The sequence below is a fragment of the Topomyia yanbarensis genome, chromosome 3, assembly GCF_030247195.1.
Source record: "Topomyia yanbarensis strain Yona2022 chromosome 3, ASM3024719v1, whole genome shotgun sequence".
In the NCBI taxonomy this organism is placed as follows: Eukaryota; Metazoa; Arthropoda; class Insecta; order Diptera; family Culicidae; genus Topomyia; species Topomyia yanbarensis.
Genome location: NC_080672.1, coordinates 156,487,078 through 156,508,321, shown reverse-complemented (window position 1 = coordinate 156,508,321; position 21,244 = coordinate 156,487,078). Strand labels below are relative to the sequence as shown.

At 38.1% G+C, this 21,244-nt stretch overlaps 1 protein-coding gene across 2 annotated transcripts in view; it reads left to right on the top strand.

Moving 5' to 3' along the window:
• Positions 1–1,154: 1,154 nt before the first annotated feature.
• Positions 1,155–21,244, top strand: part of LOC131693704 (protein FAM117B-like) — a 51,185-nt gene continuing 31,095 nt past the window's right edge. The window contains exons 1-2 of one of the 2 annotated variants that reach the window (XM_058981774.1): positions 1,155–1,343; positions 1,396–1,671. In XM_058981774.1, the coding sequence (XP_058837757.1) occupies positions 1,452–1,671 (220 nt within the window). In that variant the 5' untranslated portion in view covers positions 1,155–1,343; positions 1,396–1,451. Of the gene's footprint in view, positions 1,672–21,244 lie in introns of both variants that reach the window. The other variant, XR_009306303.1, reaches the window with a different exon arrangement.

Below are 21,244 nucleotides of genomic sequence, written 5' to 3'. Positions count from 1 at the left end.
GAAATTGCTTCATTTATACTAAATTCACGAAATATACACATTAGTAATTAAGGAAATCTGTAGTCTACATAGATTGACGAAATAAATAAATAAATAAACATAAGTTATATAAGCATACTGTTATAGAATGGGGTTTTATGTGCCTAATAGTTATGAAATGTAAATGTAAGACTAATATTTCTTGTAAATACACACATTAGGTTTATGTTCCAGCAAAAAGTATCTATATGCCTCCGTTAATTGCAAAAATCTATGTGTAAAATCAATAGGCATAACGTTCACTTTTTTTTGAGTGTACGAATCCATTCAGGATTTCGAACCGGTTCCGGAATGGTTTTAACGGATAGTTGGGATAAGTTGGTTTGGCGATGCTAGTGTTTATCGTGTAATAATTCAAATGTTTACACACGTGTTTTAAATATTTTTGTTCGATCATGGATGTCTGTTCTCTGTGGTAAAAGTCATTTTTATGTCGACTGCGTCAGCGTGCATAGCCTAATACTGTGATATACATTTGTTTCAAAATGACAAGCCGTCGGATAATTTTGATCTAGCAAAATACATCTAGAACACGGTGTTCCCAATGCATTAGTCACATGTTCTAAATATTGTTTATATTATTTTGTTATTGTTACTTTCGTGACACATAGTTTTTTTTAATACAGACTGGCATCGCTGGTTTTGAATGTACCCACTGAGACGTCCAAAAAATTGTTTCAATAACGTTCAACACGCGTCCAACGATGGACGTTTGTTGAACGGTTATTTGTACGTTGTCCAAATTGGTCCAACGAACGTCCTCCCAGTAAAGTTCAGCTGGAAATGAACTGGAATTCTGGCTGGTTCCAGTTCGTCCACGGGCTCCAGTGACACATCCTCTAAGAACGGTTGGCTTCAAAATCGTCCAATGAAGCCCAGTTAAACTCAGCCGGAAATGAACTGGAATTCTGGCTGGTTCCAGTACGTATTCCGACGCGTGACAAAACCGATTCTAACTAGAATCGGTTGCGTCACTGGAGCCGGAATACGGACTGGATCCAGCCAGAATTCCGGTTGATTTCCGGCTGAACTTAACTGGGAAGTGTTGTGAGCGTTGTGTGTGAGGGTTTATTAAAAGTCAAAACCTGTCAAAACTGTCAAACGCGATCTTTCTTCCATCTTCTTCAATAGGTTATAGAATAATGAACAAAGAGTTCTGTCTTTGTCAACCCCTACTTGAACTCGACAGATTGTGATGTGATTTTCTACGTTCATGTATTCCAAAACTGCAAATTTATCGAGTGAAATGGAAGCCCACTGATACCAGTTTAACCTGATAAAATACTCACTGAATTAATGGAGAAGTAAGTGTTTTCGTGTGTTAGCGACGGTGTTTTTGATGAATTGTTCAAAAAGAAAATTCCAGTGAAGTTAGCTAAGGTGTTTAGCACAGGGAACAGGAAGAGAGGAAAATGTCAAGCCGTGTACGCAAGCAGAACGAGCCGATGAAGGCTTTTGTTCCGGTGAGTTCGCTGCTGGTTCGAGGTACCGGATCGCTGCAGTGTGCCACTTCCGGCGGCGGTGGTATAGGTTCGAAATCCCTATCCGCTACTTTGTCACCTCCTATCAGACACATTTCCCCGGAGCATGCAGTCTCCGGAAATCGAAGTCCTGGAGCTCTTACGTATAAAGGTGAGTTTGATATTGATGACGGCATAATTTGCGGTTCTCACTAATTTGCAAATGTATGCCATTCACTGTACATCCACAAAACAATCACATAGCCCAATAGCGACCATTTGTGAAATATTAGCAAAAAATATTCACAAAATCATTTTTTTTCATAGCAAAAATTGATTGACACCTTCCTCCGTGGGCTTGACGGTGAGACTCAGTCTAGAAATCTTTATGCTTAGAGATTTGTATAGCGATCTGCGTGATTCTGGCAGTCCCTAGAATCGAGTAGCCCAACGGCGCGTGCTTTAAGTAGCGGATAGAAGCTAAGGGATACCCTGACGTCTGGCTGATTGAATTATTTTGCTTCCGACATTCAACTAGATCCAGACCGATGCAGTATCCTAGAGATTTTGGTTCATTGTATTTAAGCTAAAACGTATTTTGCACAACATATTATATTTAAGTTATATTTAAGTTTTTTGCACAACATATATTTAAGTTAAGTTCAAAAATAAGCAACTACACACTCTCGATTGGTGAATGAGAGGTGTAGAGTCGAGTGAGTGCTGAGTTTTTTGATCTTCGAACTTCATAATTATTAGTGATCGGCAAGGGATGGATGGCTTCCACTTCCGAACGGAAGAATGACATGATAAGTCTTCCGGGCGATGATCCATATAAGCTTGGACACGATGATCGATTCATGAGGGGAGAAAATCAATGGACTATCATCTATAAGAGATGACCAGACTTTGGGTGTTATCTCTTAACTCACTCGAATTGTCGCCCTGACTCCTGAAAGTGGTAACACTTATCACTAACGGACCAGATTCGCGGCGTGTATCTATGTATACATGTATATACAGTTCACCGTATTATCTTTTTCCACAAACTGGTTACATAGGCATATTGTTCTATCAATAAAAAGTAATTTTCACAATTGGTATGATCATGATTCGCAGGTTGGTCTCTTTTTAGATGGACCGCTCTCTGGTTAAATCTCCACTACTTTGACCACTAGCCAACTGAAACCATATGAACATCATTAATTCACTTCAAACCCTTCGTTAACAATTAATTTCATAACAAGATTAAAAAAGAGCTAGCTAGAAATACTTCGAACAAGAGAACGATAAAGGGAGAGACCAAAATAGGAGTCTACAGTACAGAGAAGTATCACCACACCACCAACATTATTAATCAAAATGAAAATGTAATATTGTCGTAATCGATCATGATCACATAAAACAAATATTTAGATCAATTATTATGAAAAAACATTTTTATTTATGAACAGCCAAGAGAGTACTGTTCGATCTACTTTTTCACCACATTCTGCAGCGCAATCTTTTGTCGAGCATACACCAAGTCCTTAACCCTACCCCAATCCATACCCTGATCCTCTCCCATGGCGTTTTGGTGGTCTGCATGGACCATTCTGCCATTACCCCTCCTATCATCGGCCTTGGACTGACTTGCGCTCTTATTGCCCCACCAAACGCTGCAAAATGAAAATGAAAAATTAATTGACATGTTCCTAAAGATCGTTGTAAACAAAAATATCGACGCACATAATTAGAGCATAAAAAGGCATGTTTTTTACTGTTATCAATACTACAGTCGTGATTCGCTGGTTGGACATTTTTTAACCGAACCGCTTTTTAGTTGGACCTCCGCTAGTCCAACTAATGTCGTTTTCGCTTGAGGCAGAAACTAACTCAGTTTTGGACCTAACTGCTGTCAAACCGTTTGTTTAAAGCTAGTTTCGAACCTAGGTTATGCGCCACTGAACTGAAAACCGAGTTGGGTTCCAACCTGAAATATATTTCGGTTTCGCTCACACCACCGCTGTTTTGCGAGAACCCAACTCAGTTCCATTAAAAACGTTTGTTTGAAGCAACTAACCTGGGTTAGTGTCTAAGTTCTCAATCGAAAACGACATAAAAAGCATCTGAACGCCAAAATCTCATGTCATATTATTGCTTATTGCATTGAAAGTTGGATTTTTGATGCACTTCGCTATCTCAGCAGCGATGCCAGATTCTCGCGACATTAAATCCGTAGATTTTCTCTGCACTCAACAAAGAAACAAAAGTATTCCAAATTAGGTTTTACACCAACCGGCATAACCCCACAAAATGATGAACTTCGTTTGACAATTCTCGGTGGTTTGTTTACATAGGAGTTACGTGAGTTCGAATGTGACAGATGAGCACCCGTTGCACTCGAACTCACGCAACTGACAAAGTAAACAAACCACCGAGAATTGTCAAACGTGAACTTCATTCAGCAAGAGTTCATTCGTGTCGTCATCTTGCAGAACTCAATAGTTTTTTTCACCCCATTTAGGGACTGTGTGCCCAAACTCAATTCCAAGTTTAAGTTATATTCATTAATGAATTGATATTTAGTACTCTACAAATGCTTCTTACTAGTAGGCAGCATTTTCAATACACAACAGCAGTAAAAAGCATTTTAAAATAGCAGTCCAACCGACTTATTCAAGACGCACTGTTAAGGCCTATTTCTAACCTAAAAATTAGCAATGCTGAAAAGCTTCTTAAAATTACATTACACAATGGATGAAAAGTATGTTTTTAGTCCATATTGTCCTTGTAAAGCTCCAAAATTTTTATTTTACAATATCTATAGAATTGTTCAGTCTAGTCGAGGGTTCTAACGTCGCTCATGTTGTTCGTTCAGGAACCATTCTTGTTAGTTCTACAGTAAGAATACAAGTTTTCAAAATATTTTTTATGCCAGTAATTGTGAGATATCGTGATATTAGTTCCGTTCCTTTGCACAACAAATCCGTATCGCACCTTCGAGCGTTATATGGAACAACAAATTTGAAATCCCATCGCTTGGTTTCAACCTATTTAATGTGAGATATCTCTCTGATTATTCTTTTTTAACCATCGTTATCTGCCCTTTTCGTTTCGTTTCACTTAATCGTACGCTGCCTGGAAATTCACAATCGGATGGTGAGTCCGCTTGTCGTATTTTCGAAATTTGTCCAAGATATATCGCAGAGTAAACGTCTGGTCCATCGTAAATCGTCTGTTTTGGTATTCACCGTCACCCGATTCAGCCAACGGGCGCAGTCTTTTAAACAGAACAGGGTATTCATAGGCGATATTGAGAATTGTTATGCGATATTGAGGATCATGCAGTGGATTGCTTCGTCCTGCTTGTCACTCCCAAGTTTTAGATGTTCGAACGGGATTCTGTTATTGCCATCTGGCCACTTATTCTTAATACTTATTGGTGATTGTGCTATCCCAAATTTTTGTTATATTGTTCGTTTATATGACGCTATTCAATGCGGAGCCATTGCATTTTATATATTAACAACAAATAAAGATAAAGATTTTTTCAATAGGCTAGTAGTATTTCCCTCGCGCGCAATTAACTATTCCGCGCGGAGCTTTTTTGTGGGGGGCATTTGTAGCAATGCAATATCATTCAGTTTGCTCCTTTGATCGTCACTTCGTCCATGCTAACAACGCAGCAGTTGCTTAGAATTTAACGGTCGGTTGGCTTTGTATGCTTCTTCGATTTGCTGACTACGGTCGTGAAACCTTCCGAAATGTCCGCTGTAAAAAATTACCAAGTTTGTCCGATTCTTTTCAAACTTTCAGACAATGCAATATAATCCATTAGTAAGTTTTTGGCATATTTATTTTATTCAACTACAACACCACAACCTTACGCTCGCACATTACGCTTGGCTCCCCTCATTAGTTTCTGTACAACATCTAGCTTCAGCTTCTCCTGTACGGAAACCCATTTTTTCTTCATGTCTTCCTCAGATTTGACCTCCTTGGGATGCTTCCATAGTGCCTGCTGTATTTTTCGATGTGCCTTAGTTCCGGTTCATTTCCTTGGGTACGAAAGTAGCCCCGTTGGCTTCGTAGCATTCCAGGACAACATTTGAATAGTGGCTCGAAGCTAGATCCGGCCAGAAGATCGTAGGACCCTCGGGTTATTTCAACAGAGGAAACAGACGCTTCTGAAGACACTCCTCGAGATAGATCTCCCCGTTTACAGTCACCAAATTTTTCCGTTCGTCACGATTTGGAGCCTTCTGCACTTTGTACTTTGTTTCTCCCGGCCTTTGGCTCTCTGAACCAAAGACTTGGGCAGATTCAACTTTTTAGGCACACCCTGACCGAAGCATTGGATTACGCTTAAACTCTTTCACTACACGCTTGTGATCCTGACCACTAATAGAACATCCATTCAGATTGCATTTCTCCTTTCATTCGATGCTCACAGTTTAGAAGTACCTTTTAATCATACGACTCACGGTTGATTGCACGATTCCCAATTGTTTTCCGATGTCCCGATGGATGTCGCAAAATGAATTCGCGACGTTGCTTTTCGTTCCAATTTTCGAAAAACTGACAGCTAATGACGCTGAATTACTGAATAAAACCTCGCCATCTTATCCCAACTAAATGACACTGACAGGTTTCGTGCTCGATTGGAATGACACTGACAGATAAATGGTAAACAAACGATTGACGTGACGAGTCTTTATCCAGAGGGATTCAGCGTCGTTCTGACAACGATAAAAACACAATGTAATAAATACTTTCTAAACTACTTCTTCTCACATTTTCAAGAGAAAACATCCCGATGTGTTGTGCAGCGTTTTTTTTTTCATGATGCAATTTGATGAATCTTTATCTACCATTTGCATCTTGTTTGGCGGTGCTATTTGTTGCTATAAAAGTACTGGATGTAATCGTTGATGATTCAATATAAGATTCTGATTTAGCTGTCGTTGCTGGTTGGACCACTGCTTGCGTTTTTGCTTTCGGCGTTGAAGTCGAGATTTTTTTTTGGTTATGGCCAAATTCAATGTATGCCCGCCACGATGGAGGGAATATTGCAGTTGTTTGCATCGTCCTTAGTTCGTTTGAGGCAGCGCGTTCATTCAGTTATTTTCGATTCAAATTCAACTTCATATATTACACAATTCACTTTTTCTCGAAAATGTAACAGATGTCACCTTCTGCTTTTAATTTCACAGAGCTCATATAAAACACATAATGTTTTGGTGGGTGAATGCATTAATATTGCCTCCGAGCTGAAGGCTTTAGATTCTACTTTAAACTTCAGTCAAGATACAGATTAAAGAATGAATAAGGCGTTGAAACTGAATCCTGGTTGCGGTTAATGCAGCAGAAATGGGCAACAAAAGAAAGATTTTATACCACTGTTTTCCATAGTTGTTCGTAGAATTGAAACGTAACAGTTTGTTGGTTATATGTGCCAGTTGGTTACATTTTCCAGGGTAACGAAGAAAGGAATGGAGTGTTCTATCTGCATTCTCACAACCCGGACAGCGTAGGAAATGGGGAACAAATTCCTGAACACATCTTTATCGGCAACAACTTCGGCGTCTTGCGACTTGAATCTACGGATAACGCCATCAGGAGACAAATCATGTAGTCTTCCGTCGATTGCACCGCCCTCCTTGTAGACGGGGACCTTAATCTTAACTTAATCCTGTTCATAAAGATATGTCATGCTGTTATTGTAGATAAATTGATCTAGTGAGGTACGAGGTATTTATACCAGAGCCAAATTTCGAACATGTTGAAGCTGAATGAGATTAACGTTGTATCTGGCAATACACATATTCCCTTTTAACGTGACGTTGGTTGCTGGACAGATTTAGATAACTCTAATTGCTTTAGTAATAAAAGTTTTTCATTCTCGTGTTGTTGATCGCTTTCACGTGTCATTCATGGCAAAGCTTTCCTCATTTTTGTTGTACCCTCATTCGTACGATGTGGACGCTCCTTTTTGACGTATAACCGCTGTGAGCATTCGCCTTCTAGTTTGGTCAAGTACAAATCCCACATACCACCAGAACATGGTCAGAGGCGACGTTCGTTTCTCAGAAGGTCCTGACGTCAATGACATCGGAGAAATACCCAGCTGATTTTGGATCGAGTTGTGCTTCTTAATAGCATTTCGCCTTAAAAAGTGCTACAGATATTCATATTTTCATCGGGCCGCGCCGAGGTTGGTCAACCAATATTTCCAACTATCAAAGACAACTGTCACGATACTCAGTGTCCTTTTCGCTTTTACCTGAACCAGCGCCAATCGATCGACAAATCAGCTGTCAGGCTACGTGCACGAATCAAATATAGGGTGATGTGCCTATTATGGCAGTAGAGCCTATTGTGACCCTATTTCGTACCCCTTGGTTTCGAACCAAGCATATGAGATAATGACAATATCGATTTGGCTAAAACAGGTGTGCAAAAAAAGCTCAAGTTATATTCTTTATTTGTTGTGAACATACGTATTCAGAACTATCCACTAAATCCAACTTTTAATTAAAACAAAATCACCTTATTGAAATATCTGCTGATCCGCCTCACTCGCGTAGTGAACCGAAACAGGACGCAACGGCGCTTAGCAAAATAAACACTTTCGAGCCAGCATTTACCGCCTCATATCTCGTTATTCCGGCACAAATATATTAAATATTGCACTGATACATACCTTTATTTTAGCTGGAGAACCTTTTTACGATTATTTCACTTTAAAAGCACTCGTCAAACACTAGAATAGGCCTAGTGTTGTAATAGGATAAAACTAAATACGGGGGTTCCTATTATTGGCATGTTTTGCTGATACACTACCACAATCAAAACCAACTTTTTGCATCCATCATACAGAAAAGAATCACCAGTGAGGCCAAACCAAAACATGAACTTGAAAACATAATGTTATGCAATTTCAGGTATAAGTAATCAATTATTTCAAGTTATTCAACTAATTGTTGATCGCAGATATTTTATTTTCATCTGCACATACAATTTGGATCGGGAGGAAGTAATGTGTGATGTGAACTTTATATTCCAGTTGTTAACTTTCGCATGGTTATTTCCTGCATGCGCAGTTCTGGGCGCTCTTCTACTAACAGCTGATGAGTTTCTTTCGTGTGCGTAATGTTTACGTTTGTTTTGATCGGTTGAAAAAAGCCATAATAATTCGTTTTACAAATCACGCGTTGGCGTCCATGATCTGGATATCTAGTTAGAATCGACGCAAATGAAATATGAGGCATTGCGTTTCAACTAGATTGTTTTTCGATGAGGTGGAAATCGGCACACCCATGAGGCGATAATTGGAACGTTCAGGTGGGAATAGATGCACAGAATAGAACATTTATTTTCATTTATGCTGAAAATTGAGACAATTCTGCCAAATAAGCATTATACAGATGTTTAAGAAACAGTACACTGATACTTTATTCTGAAAAAGGTTATAGGTAATATGGCTTCTTTTTAAGTTATTCAAAAAATAGTGCGACCCTCTCCATAATGGTGCCAAAATAGGCTCATCACCCTACGAATTAAAACAGTTATCAGGATCCAAGATATCGATTCAGAGAGGAGAAAACGTTGCTCGAATTCTATGAAATAAACAATTTATCATTTGCAGATGAGACTATAGATTAAATTCTATTCAATACGACTTTTACTGGATTTATTGATTTGAACTACATATAATTTTCCCGACTCATTATCGCCGAAATGCGGTATAACTTTTGGAAGGCGTTTTATAAAGCAGGGTCCATATTCTCGAGTTGAATTTTCGATCGCTGGTATTTATTATCGCACAACGTGGTTTTGCGGATTCTCCATTTTGTTAAGATGATTTTCCAATAGAAAAAATAACTGTCGATCATTGGCAACCTTCTTTAAAAGTACACTGAGTTAAATCCGTAGATTTCCGTAGAAAACATTGCATTTCCGTAGATGTTATCTACGGATCCGTAGATCCGTAGAAAACCTCCAAATCCGTAGATCTACGGAGATTTCCGTAGATCTGACATCGCTGTATCTCAGTTTTTTCACGGTTGCCAAATGAAATGATATGAAATCGACAAAAAATTAACTTTTTCCATCAATTTATTGTAAAAATCGAGATACTGGCAGCCATGCTAATCTTCCAGCTACTAAAAGTAAGAAGAAGTTTGTTTTTAACACTTTTCTATGTCAATAATAGGTCTGTTCCAGTACCAGGAGAAACTGGAAGTACTCCGGAGAAAATCGTTCCTGTACTCTCTTATTCTTTTTTCTTCTTCTAGTAGCAAACCGGAGTAAAAAGGAGCAAAGATTTTTTGCCCCTGTTTACTCCGGAGTGACTTCCGTGTACTGGAACAAACCTAATTTGTCAGGTCGAAAGAGTTGCACTTTTCGACACAGATCTTTCATTAGGGCCTAAGTCGCAATGTACTCAAATGGAGAAAAATCAGTTTCAATATTCGGCGAAGGTTTTCTAAATGTAGTTTTTATTGTAGGTATAAATTACTTTATGACCGTGTTTTTCCGGAAGCATTTTTCGTTAAACCTTATGACAATATAACAAAGAATTTAATTCCTATGTGCTTTTAGTGGGTAGAAACTAAAAAAATGCTTACGCCCAATTTGCATCCCAGTCGTGATTTCGCCCTTCAGCAACCACCATTTGCGGAAGGGCTAAACCGTGTACATAATTTTCAGAAGGGCGCGGTAAATGGGCTAAACTGACTCTGTCTTGCTGGGTAGGGCTGGGTAAATGGGCGAGCTTGACAGTATACTTTTTAATAGGGCTCCAGCAAATGGGCGCATAGAAACCCAATATAAAAGAAAGGGCGCGTGAATCTTTTCTTCAAATTTCATGAAAATATCGAAATATTCGAATGTTTATGTGCAACAACTATCGAGTAGTCATGATCATAGTAGATATTGCTCATCATTTATATGACAGAATCGCCGTTTATTCTTTTATTTGTGAATAATAACCGTACGCCCGCTTCTGTCTAAAAATGTAAGCTTGGCCTTTATATTCCATATGAGAAGAAGGGCCTAAGTCGAAATCTCGAAGAAAATGCATGTTTCGCCGTTTTGTTTTCTTTAATTATACATCGAACTAAAAACCATTTTAACTAATTTTCACCTCAATCTTGTTATTTTTGTTGCATAATGTCGTAATAGCGAAAACGCAGTTTGTTTACATTTGCGATTTAAGCCCTAATGAAAAATCTATGTCGTTTTGATCACACTTTTGATTCATCACCTTCATCACACTTTCATACTGTGCAGTTCGATTTGGTGGGAACGTGGCCAGATAGAATTCCTTAATATCGGTAGGGTCACTGAAAGTTTATCGGTAGTTATCGGAAGGCCGGGTTGTTGTCCCAAAAACGTAGTATTGACATAGAATTGTAAAATACTGACAACACAGATCTCAGACCAAATCCAACCCAAAAAATGAATGTTGAGTAGGATGTGTCCAAAATTAATAAAAATCGGTAGTTTTCGGTAGGAATAACCTGGGACGGGACCTGCGGATTCGTGTTTTCTTATTCTTTCTTTTTGTTTGTTATATCTTACTACTTCGAGGCACACACACTAATACTTGGTGTAGTTCAAGAAATGACATGACTTTTTTAAAGAACAAACAAGAATTGAACTTTCATTTTTTTTGTGAATCCATTATCATGAAGTGCAAGGTCAAAAATTGCGGTCGTAGTAAAGCGAAAAATCCGGAGATGACATTTCACCATTTTCCGGTGAATCCCGATTTGTGAAAACAGTGGGAGAAGTTCACAAGATTTGACGATCTTGAAATTAATGAAAGCACTATCATCTCCACTATCATTATTGATCTAATGATTAATTTATTGAAACATTTGAAAAAAAAAAGTTAGCATTTACTTAATTTCAAATAGAATACTCCCCATATTAATCACTCTGAGGACAGCCGGTTCAATCTGACATTTGCGTGCTGGATCAATTTGACACGCGTTTTTTTCTTTCCGCAGGTCCCGTCCCAGGGAATAACAAAATATCGGTAGTTTTGCCTTGGTCGTCTGTGAATCGGTAGGGAAGACCAAAATCGGTAGGACTACCGATAAATCGGTAGGTCTGGCCACCCTGGTGGGGACTGTGCAATAACTATGACAATCAAAATCTCATGTCATATTAACTTTGACAATCAATCTGACAATATTTAGAGCTAGGATAAGATTTGCCAGCTGGCTTCTTCTTATATTTTACTAATCCCTGTTGAAAACGACATACCTCCACTCGACCAATGTTGCCAAAATATTTGTTTTGTTTCGGTCGTATTGAGATATCTGACGTTTAAAATACGCACACCGAGATCTCGCATTTTTATACTACCGCCCTCCCCTTAAGCCCACAAGCGGTTTGTTTTCCTCCCAATTCGCAGTGCAAATGATTTGTTTTCCTCCCAATTTAAACGTCAAAACGGCACAATACTAACGCAGCTGGATAAGTCTATATTTGTTCTGATTAAAATATTCTATATTATGTACCAATTTCATGCTTCTGGAAAAATCAAAGATTTAGTCTTTATATCCACATTCAAACGATCATAACGTCTTATTCCATCGGAATACAGCAAAACAAAATAATATATATTCGTTGTTGGACATTACGAAAAATATCTTCATGCCTCTTCATTTTTGTAAGTTGCTTTCTGAGTCAAGTAACCTCTGCCACAAGAATAATCTTCTCTGTTCGGATTTATTTTAAACATTCTAAAACTACTTTTCTGCAAGGTTTAATTTTTGTTTTGGAGAAATGTATAGGTTTGTTCCAGTACTACATGTGATCGTTTCGGAGAAAACAGCAGTAGAAAATACACGCTCCTATTTACACCGATGATCGATTCAGTTGAAAACTGTAAAATCCAACTGTATCAATAATACCAAAGGAAGAACAAGAAGCGACTTCCGTTCTCCCTGTTTGCTCAGTTTTTCCAATTTACTCGGTACTGGAACAAAGACAATTTTTACATGAAGTTCAAAATATTTTCATACTTACGCTACATAGCCTGTTGATTTCGAAAAGAGGCATTTCCGCATTATTCCGCACACAGAACAGAATCCATGATAACCGCGCTACCTGATCTCTCGGGAACTTCAGTTCTGGATAATATGTTTGATTTCGATGTTATAGAAAAAAGCGGTATCTCGAGAAAACAAAAAAAATCAACACAGTTAACAATCGTCGTTTTATGTTTGATATCACAATATGACAACACTTCCAAGCAGCCCTTTAGTACTTTTAGTTTCCAAGCCGAAGGTTTGCCTATGTCACTTTCGTCCAATCACGAGCTGGTTCAGAATTGGTTCAAAAACAGGGGACAGAGCTGGCGGATCCTATCCTAGATTTAGAGATGTGAATAGTTGCATTTACACTACCACCCAGTCACCGTGGCAAGAAGAAAGTTGACAAAAGTTGAGCAAAGCGAAATTGACGCTGGCAGCAGGGTTGCCACTATATTTCAAAAAAAAAATCTGGCAGTTCAACTAAAAATGTCTGGCAAAATCTGGCACTTGACAGCGACCTCAAAGTCATCGAAATTTGGCATACATTTTAGTATTCATAGAATGCATCAATCGATTTTTGTAAAATTTGGGACATAATTACCCAAATTTCCAAAATGTGTATGTAATAGCTTCTAAAACTTAAAAATCTGGCAGAATGAGAGATTTGTCTTTTTGTTGGGAAGCTGCCAAAACCACTCACACTTAAAATCCATTACCTACCAGTAGGTAATTTTAATTTGCTGTCCTTATTTCACTGCCGGAAAACAAGGGATAGGGAATGATTTTTTTACTCAAAATTAATGGGATGAAGTTTAGTCGGCTTTGGGGAATATCTCATTATTTTTGGGTAAATTTAGACTCCCTCTCTTTCGTTTTTCGTTGGAGGAAGTAGGATGCACAGATTTAAAATTACCTACTGCTAGGTAATGCAAGTTTTCTGTGCTGGCTGTGCCAGATAAATCTGGCATAATGGCATCCCTGGCTGGCAGAGTTTTTGCGAGCATATTGCGCGATTTGTGCGAGAATTCTGGCAAAGAATCCGCTTAAATGCAACAACCGTTTCTGACAGAAGCGATTAAACCAACCGATACTGCTCACTTTTATCCAGAATCCAGCCAGGAATGTACGGTCAAGATCCCCACTGAGACGTCCAAAAAATTGTTTCAAAATCGTTCAACACGGGTCCAACGATGGACGTTCGTTGAACGGTTATTTGGACGATGTCAAAATTGGTCCAACGAATGTCCTTCATTGGACGATTTTGAAACCAACCGTTCTTAGAGGGTCTCTGTACGCTTCCTGCCACATCTTTGTCCGATGTTTTGCTCGACTCGAGCTAAATTCTTTCAGTGAGGAATTTCCAGGATCTTTGCACAGTTTATTTCCGAGTTATTCCAGGGTTTTGCTCGGTTCCTGTCAAAATTTGCCAGAAAACGCGAGCGAAACCGAGTTCGCCCTAGCTCAACTAACTCGACAGGATCGCGCAGAAATCTGACAGGGCTGCCAAACCAAGACTTACAGAAATCTAGCAGAGCGGTCTCTGCCAGAAAATTTGGTGACTGGGCAACATCCCCTTTGGAGAGTTTCTGACATTTTTCAGTCGGTCCAACTAGCGAATCAAATTCGTTAGTTGGACAAGGCTGTGGCCCAACCAGCGAATCACGACTGTATTGCTTACCCAATCTATTAGGCAATCCATGAGACGTTTCTGATCAGCTGATTATTTCTTGTTTACTTATTCTGACGTTACTCCGAGGGGTGCGATGTCCGACAATATCGTTGATTTGATCTAACATCAAACGAATCGGACTAACGAAAGTTGTTTGACGGACGAGTTTTTCTGTTCGCAGGAGTAGACTTGTTGACAGAACCCACCGATGAATTGTCAAACAAACGTCTAACGGATTGCCTAATAGTAAAAATATAACGGGAATGCTGCATTTTTTGTAGTTTCGCAAGCAATCAGGGTGATACTTTTTCAACTAATAGCTCAGGGGTATAACTTCGAGTCACGGCTTTTTCGAGAAATGGGCGATTTTTTTGGAAATGATTCTAAATGGTCTCTTAGAGAGCTGTATCGGTAGAGAGGAGCGCAAGTTAGTTTTCAGAAAGCTAGGGCCGCTTTAAAACGGTTGATCAAGCTTAGCAAGTCAGATTGTTACATTCACCCGAATGTCATTCGCCCGAATGTCATTTACCCGAATGTCATTAACCAGAATGGATCATTTACCCAAATGCCATGAACCCGATTAGACCACTTGCCCGAATGCCATTAACCCGAATACCGCATTCACTCAAACAAAATATAAAACCATATCCAACGGAAGGTAACGTTATGCTTATAAGACCATTTACCATTGCTTCAAAGGAAAACAAAATAACAATACTAGTGTCCAACAAACAAGCATGCTTCTATAACCATTCTCTCAGGTTTCGTTGCTTTGGTCAGTTCATGAAATGTCGGATATTGAATCGATTTTTCGGAGTTTTACAAACGATGAATTGCATATCGAACCATGTATCAGTGCCACTAAAAATCAAACATCTCCATGCACCCATCTTCATCATACTACAGCAACCGTTCGGTAACCGGACTAAGACAGCAGCCCAGTTAGCGAATGCCGCTCGCTAACTGGGCTGATCTGTAGAATCACCAGGGGCGATTTCGATGCTACAGAGAAATCGGAAATTGATGTTATGGTTACGAAGTCGATTAATTAATAGGTTACCGAATAATATCGACAAATACCTTTAAATGTTTACTGTTAAGAGGTGAATAAATCGGCGAATCACTAATTTACGATCACCTAATTGATTGAGATTTCCCGGTTGCTGTCGGCTGAGAGCAAAAGTTCACTCCACCAGGCTCCGATGCGTTTGGAATAAGATTCATTCGCGGCATCAACATCAACAGCCGTTTGTCAGAAACATAAGGGTTGATTCCTTCTTTCAAACATGAGCAGTTCTTTGAATTTGTATACCAAATATCCCTCGCAAATAAACTGAGGATCCACTCGTTTGCCCGGTTTACTCAAACTTAGGGGTTGATTCCTTCTTTCAAAAATACTCAGTTCTTTAAATTTGCATGCCAAATAAGTTCGCAGGCAAATTGTTGCCCGGTTTACTCAAACTTAGAGGTTGATTACTTATTTCAAACATGAGCAGCTCTTTGAATCTCTATACCAAATTGGTTCGCATGTGTACTAATGATCCACTCATTTGCCCGGTTTACTCAAACATATGGGTTGCCTCCTTCTTTCAAGGGCAGTTCTTTGAATCTATAAACCAAAGAGCTCTCGCAATCAAACAGTTGATCCACTCGTTTGCCCGGCTTACTCTAACGTCGGGTTTGACTCCTTCGTTCAAACATTTTTATGAATCTGTACTGAAATCGAAATGAATGCACAATATGACAGAAGCTTTTTTCGTGCCATAAACTCATTGACCTTTATTCGAAACGAACTTTAAGCCAAATGTCTGTCAAAGCATAGAATATTCACTTAGGCCAATGGTCTTAGGTCAAATGGCCAACAACCGACTTTGCTCGGAACGTTTTACATACACTGCATGCGGAACCAACAGCTTAAAGATCCAAAGAACTCGCGAAAAGACCTAAAACTGGAGACACTATTTAAATTATACAAACCAAATGATATAATTCACTGTTTAACAGGTATAGCTTTAGTGTTAATTGCGGTTGTATACCATTCCCCCGAAAGCCATTTCCCAGAAAGCCATTCCCCAGAATTCCCTTCCCCAGAATGTACCATTCCCCAGAAAGACATTTCCCATAGTGTACCAGTCCCTAGAAAACCATTATCCAGAATGTCCCATCCCCCAGAAAGTCATTCCCCAGAATGCCCCATTCCCCAGAAAAGTTACTGTTTTTATTCATTATTTGTGGTTAAGCCAAATATTTGCGCATACCTTATTACAGGAACTTATGCGGTGTTAAGCTGCTGAGGATGTACCGTTGAAAGCGGCGGCCTTTCGCAAGCAAACCTGTTATCCTCTCGTAAAACCGGTTTACTCGAACATAGGACTTGGTTCCTTCTTTCAAACATGAGCAGTTCTTTGAATTTGTACGCCAAGTAACTCTTGCACGCAAACTTGTGATCTTTTCGTCTGCCCGGTTTATTTAAACATATATGTTGATTCCTTCTCTGGAGCTTTCCTTGAATCCATATTAAAATCGAAATGCATGCATGTTTTGACAAATGGTTTCGTGGGTTTTTAGAGCATTTATCTTTCTTTTGTATTGGGAATGTTTCGCACGCAAATGTACGATTCACCCGATTTCTCGGTTTACTTAAACAGGTTGCACTAAATACATTCGATAGTATTTTCATACCTTACACCAAATGGTACTCTTACCACAGAGTTACAGACATAATACTCGACAACAATTATTCGGCAATGTTGAATTGAATATATTTTTAGTTGGGACTGTTATCGCATTTGCGATTATGGCGCCACTGACATATGCGCAAGTATCCGGGGATATACCAATTGTTCCTGGGCCTGAGGGTTAACTAATTTGTAAATGAGAGGTTGGAACCGTGTATAAAAGGTGTGGCTAGTATTTTGGCCGAATTGGTGCAGCTATATTTTTGCGAGGAGCAATCACTGCATCAGTTTCTTGACTTAGGTAATGTACAAAGTTTTGGTTTCCCAACAAAACCTTACTTATATAACTCTGTTTTATTCTTTTGGATCCTAGGATCTACCGCTTTCTATGGTTGTTGCCAAATGGTACTGAATTTTGCAATTTGTCCTATATGTATGATTATATTATTTGTATTTGTATTTATTAATTACTTCAACTGACCTTCATGGTCTTATTGAAAACTTATAATTAAAAAACGCTTTTAATCCACCTAACAGTGTGATGAGACATTTCTTATAACTCTTATCACTCTCTTCGGATAATATATCGTTTGAGAACATTTAGAACTTGATGCTTCGCGATGTTTTTGATAACACATACTACATGGGATAGTGGCAGGACTCAGAGAATCGCTCAAATCAGCATAGGACAACATCAGTGCTAGAAATCTCAAACCAAATCAATGGGAAAGCGAAAAAATGGCCCATAAAATAAAATATCTAAATTGTGGTGGGAAAACTGAATTTTCCTAAAGGGGTTACACATTGTACTGAGCCAAAAAAATCGATTTTTTTTGAATCGATTTGAAGTTTATACTTTACTCAAATTTCCAACGCGACTGAGAACTAAGAAATCAACGCTTTTTCTTGAAAAGGGCGATACTAGCGATACTTGTTTTTTTTTTTCCTATTTAAGAACTGTTTTTTACATCCTAGATTGCATGATTCAGTGATCGAAACCCAAAACTTCATAAAGTATTTGAAATTATTAAATTAAAATTTGTTTTTGCTATTGAAATTGACAAAATGATAGTATCGCCCCTTTGGCGATTGTTTACTTTTTCGATCCCACCTATCAGCATTGAAGTATCGCTCTTACGTTTTTTTTGCAATAACTACCGTTCTACACCACCGATTTCGTCCGTGTTTTTTCAATAGCGATCATTGTTACTATTTACAGCTGGTATCAGCTTGATAATCCTAAAAAAATACGAAAATAACAGTTTCGCCTCTAAACTGCTAGCAAAAAAGTATCGCCCTGTTTGTTTGCATGGAGCGTGGAGGACGAAACTTTAAATAAACAAACAAAAATACAGTTTCGCCCGTTGTATTTTTTGCTGTAGTTTAAGAAAGCAATATCGTAGAATCAAAATTTTTAGGTTAATTTGTTGCGTTTCAAAGCCCTCATTCGCATGTATGAAAAAAGTCTTATGTTTACATTTGTAAGTATCGCCCTTTTCCCAAAAAAGCGTTGAAATGAAATCGCAGTTCCTGATCTCGCGCTATCTCTGAAGTGCATGCGTGCATAGTTTCAAATTTTACTTCGACATCGACTTTTTCTAAAGGTGACTTCCCAGTAGTATCCTTGATTTGAATTATTATCGCTAATCCTAATGCCAAAGAACAAATAAAAACCTCTCGAAAACGAACCGTTTAGGAAAATCATCATCATTACTGGAATTTTCATTTTCACGAATCTTTTCGATAACCTTCCGTCACTTGCGTTAATGCACTGGGTGCACAGTGCTCTGAAAATCTAGCGAAATCGTCTTAGGGCACCAGCGGGTCTAATTCAGAGCTATCTGCGCGGCGAGTTAAATCTGTAAAGAATACTAAAAATTAATTTCTATTCCATAATTTTCAGTTCAGCAATTCGAGTGATCGTGCTCACCGCAAGCCATGAAAAATCGACTACAGCGATGGTCACTATTTATTAACAAATCACGTTTAAATAAAAAACTAAACTATTAAAAAATTCAAATAGTTTATAATTTTCACAAACTTTTTAGGAAAAATTGTTTAATAAGCTTTCGTAATATTGTGTAGGAAAAAAGCTGAAAATTTCAGTATTTTCTCTATCTGCAACATATAAACCCTTAAGTATACCAATTAATTGGTATACGAATTGGAATAGGTTCGCCAAATTTTGGAAGAAGTCTATAAAATAACTCCTTGAAAGCTACCTAACAATTGTTGTTGTTCGATGCAATAAAAAATCCCCAACAATGAAATGTACCTATTAATGTGAAACACAGTGAATAATACATACAATAAAGACCCATTTTTATCAGTCTCATGGCGTATTTTAGGCTGACAAATTGGGGACATTGACTAAATCGGGCAATTTTTTTTCTTTATAATAAACTGAAGCTGTTAAAATATTCTTCCCGTCCCTTGATGTAGTCTGATAACTATTTCTGATTATGATGAACTTTTTATTTTTGCATATTTCCATATTCATGATAAGGAAAACATGCGCAAGCAAGGATTTACTCGAATTCAGTCTTGTTCGTGTGCTAGAGCCCATCAAACATATGTTCATATTTGGCTGATAAAATCGGGGTATCAATGTATTATAATAGATATTCAGCATTCGAAGAAGTTTCTTGTGAACGAGTGTAGAACGGCTTTGTTTCTACTTACTTGAAGTCAGCGGCGTAGCCAGAAATTCGGTTTGGTGGGGGTTTGGTGAAAATCGATCAAACGGCATAATTCCGAAACCGTAATTTTTGAAGTTTTAAAATTATGCAGAATTAATTTTTCAGAAAATAGTAACAGAGTTCGTGTCTTTAGCGAATTTGTTGAGACTTTATTGTAGTCATGAATATAACCTGAGAAAATTCACCATAAATACTTCTTGGACGATATACCGTCAAAATTATTTTATCGAATGATGCGCTGTTTAACGTTTGTAAAACTCATCGTAGATACTAAACCTCCGAAATTGGCGGTTTCAAAATGATGCTATCTAGACCTTAAATTACTGTTTTCAAACATTTGACCTATACATACAATGTGTCATACAACAAAAATCAAATGCTCATCAAAATCGATCAGAACCTGAACGAGAACGAATGGAAATCGTCATTTTTCATAAATTTCTCTCTACATTCGGAAAGTGTTATCCTCGTTATTAATCATATTACGTTGTCGACTCAACTCGACGCATTCCCAAAATAAAAACCTGTTTTAATCCACCTAGTGGTGCAATTGTGCTTGTCTCATTTGTCCAGACTACGATTCCATGGCTGGTTATGTTCAATACAATGGTGGAAATGAATATTACATGTTCAGTACGATTTGCACATACATACAATGGATCGACATCCACGATCTTAAGATACTATGTGATACTGAAACATCGCTTGAAACCAGCGGCGGATTTTCAACTTGCTAAGAAATTTTAAACTAGTTTTAATTTTAAAGTAGCAACCCCTCACTGCATACTCCCTCCGGGCCTGTATGATTGACGATTTTTAGAGTGATTGCATAACCTTTCTATATGAGAAAGGCAAAAATGTACCAAAGTCCAAAAAAGTCAATTTTTGTCAAACATCTCAATGTTTCATGCATTTTAAAGTCATTTGGCATCAAAAATACAAATTTGATTTTGAAAATTTTTCATTTCAGTTTATATGGGAATTTGCTGTGTGATTGCACTCTTCAACTCATAACTCCAGAACCAGAAGTCCAATCAATAAAAAAATCAATAGCAGCCGATGGGAAGGTACCTTTCCTTTGAGACTAACTTTGTGCAAATTGGTCCAGCCATCTCTGAGAAACAGAGGTCACATTTTTTCCACATACACACACATACATACACACAGACATTTTCCGATCTCGACGAACTGAGTCGATTGGCATATGACACTCGGCCCTCCGGGTCGGGATTAGATTGACGAATTTCAGAGTGAATGAGAAAGGCAAAAACATTTTTAGCAAATGTTGAAAGTTATGCATTTTTTGGTGAGCAGTTCTATGTTTCATAGACATTAAATCAATTTTAAATTCGCTTCCTATTAAATAAAGACCCTTATTACAGTACATCTCTACAAAAACAAGACCAATTTGAAAATAAATCTGAGGATTATGATTGATTACAGAACTCTGGAATTTTCCATTGTAATATTTTTAGGCAGGAATTTGACTTAGACAACTGTGAAATCAAGACCAATAGATAAGTTACATATCAGGACCCCATTCGGATAATTTATCATTGCTTTTCATTTTCCGATATGTTCCAGATCGATCCGATGGTCATAAGTTAGAAAAATTGCAGTCAGAAGGTTCGCACAAATGAACATTTTTGCACTGATAAGTTATCAA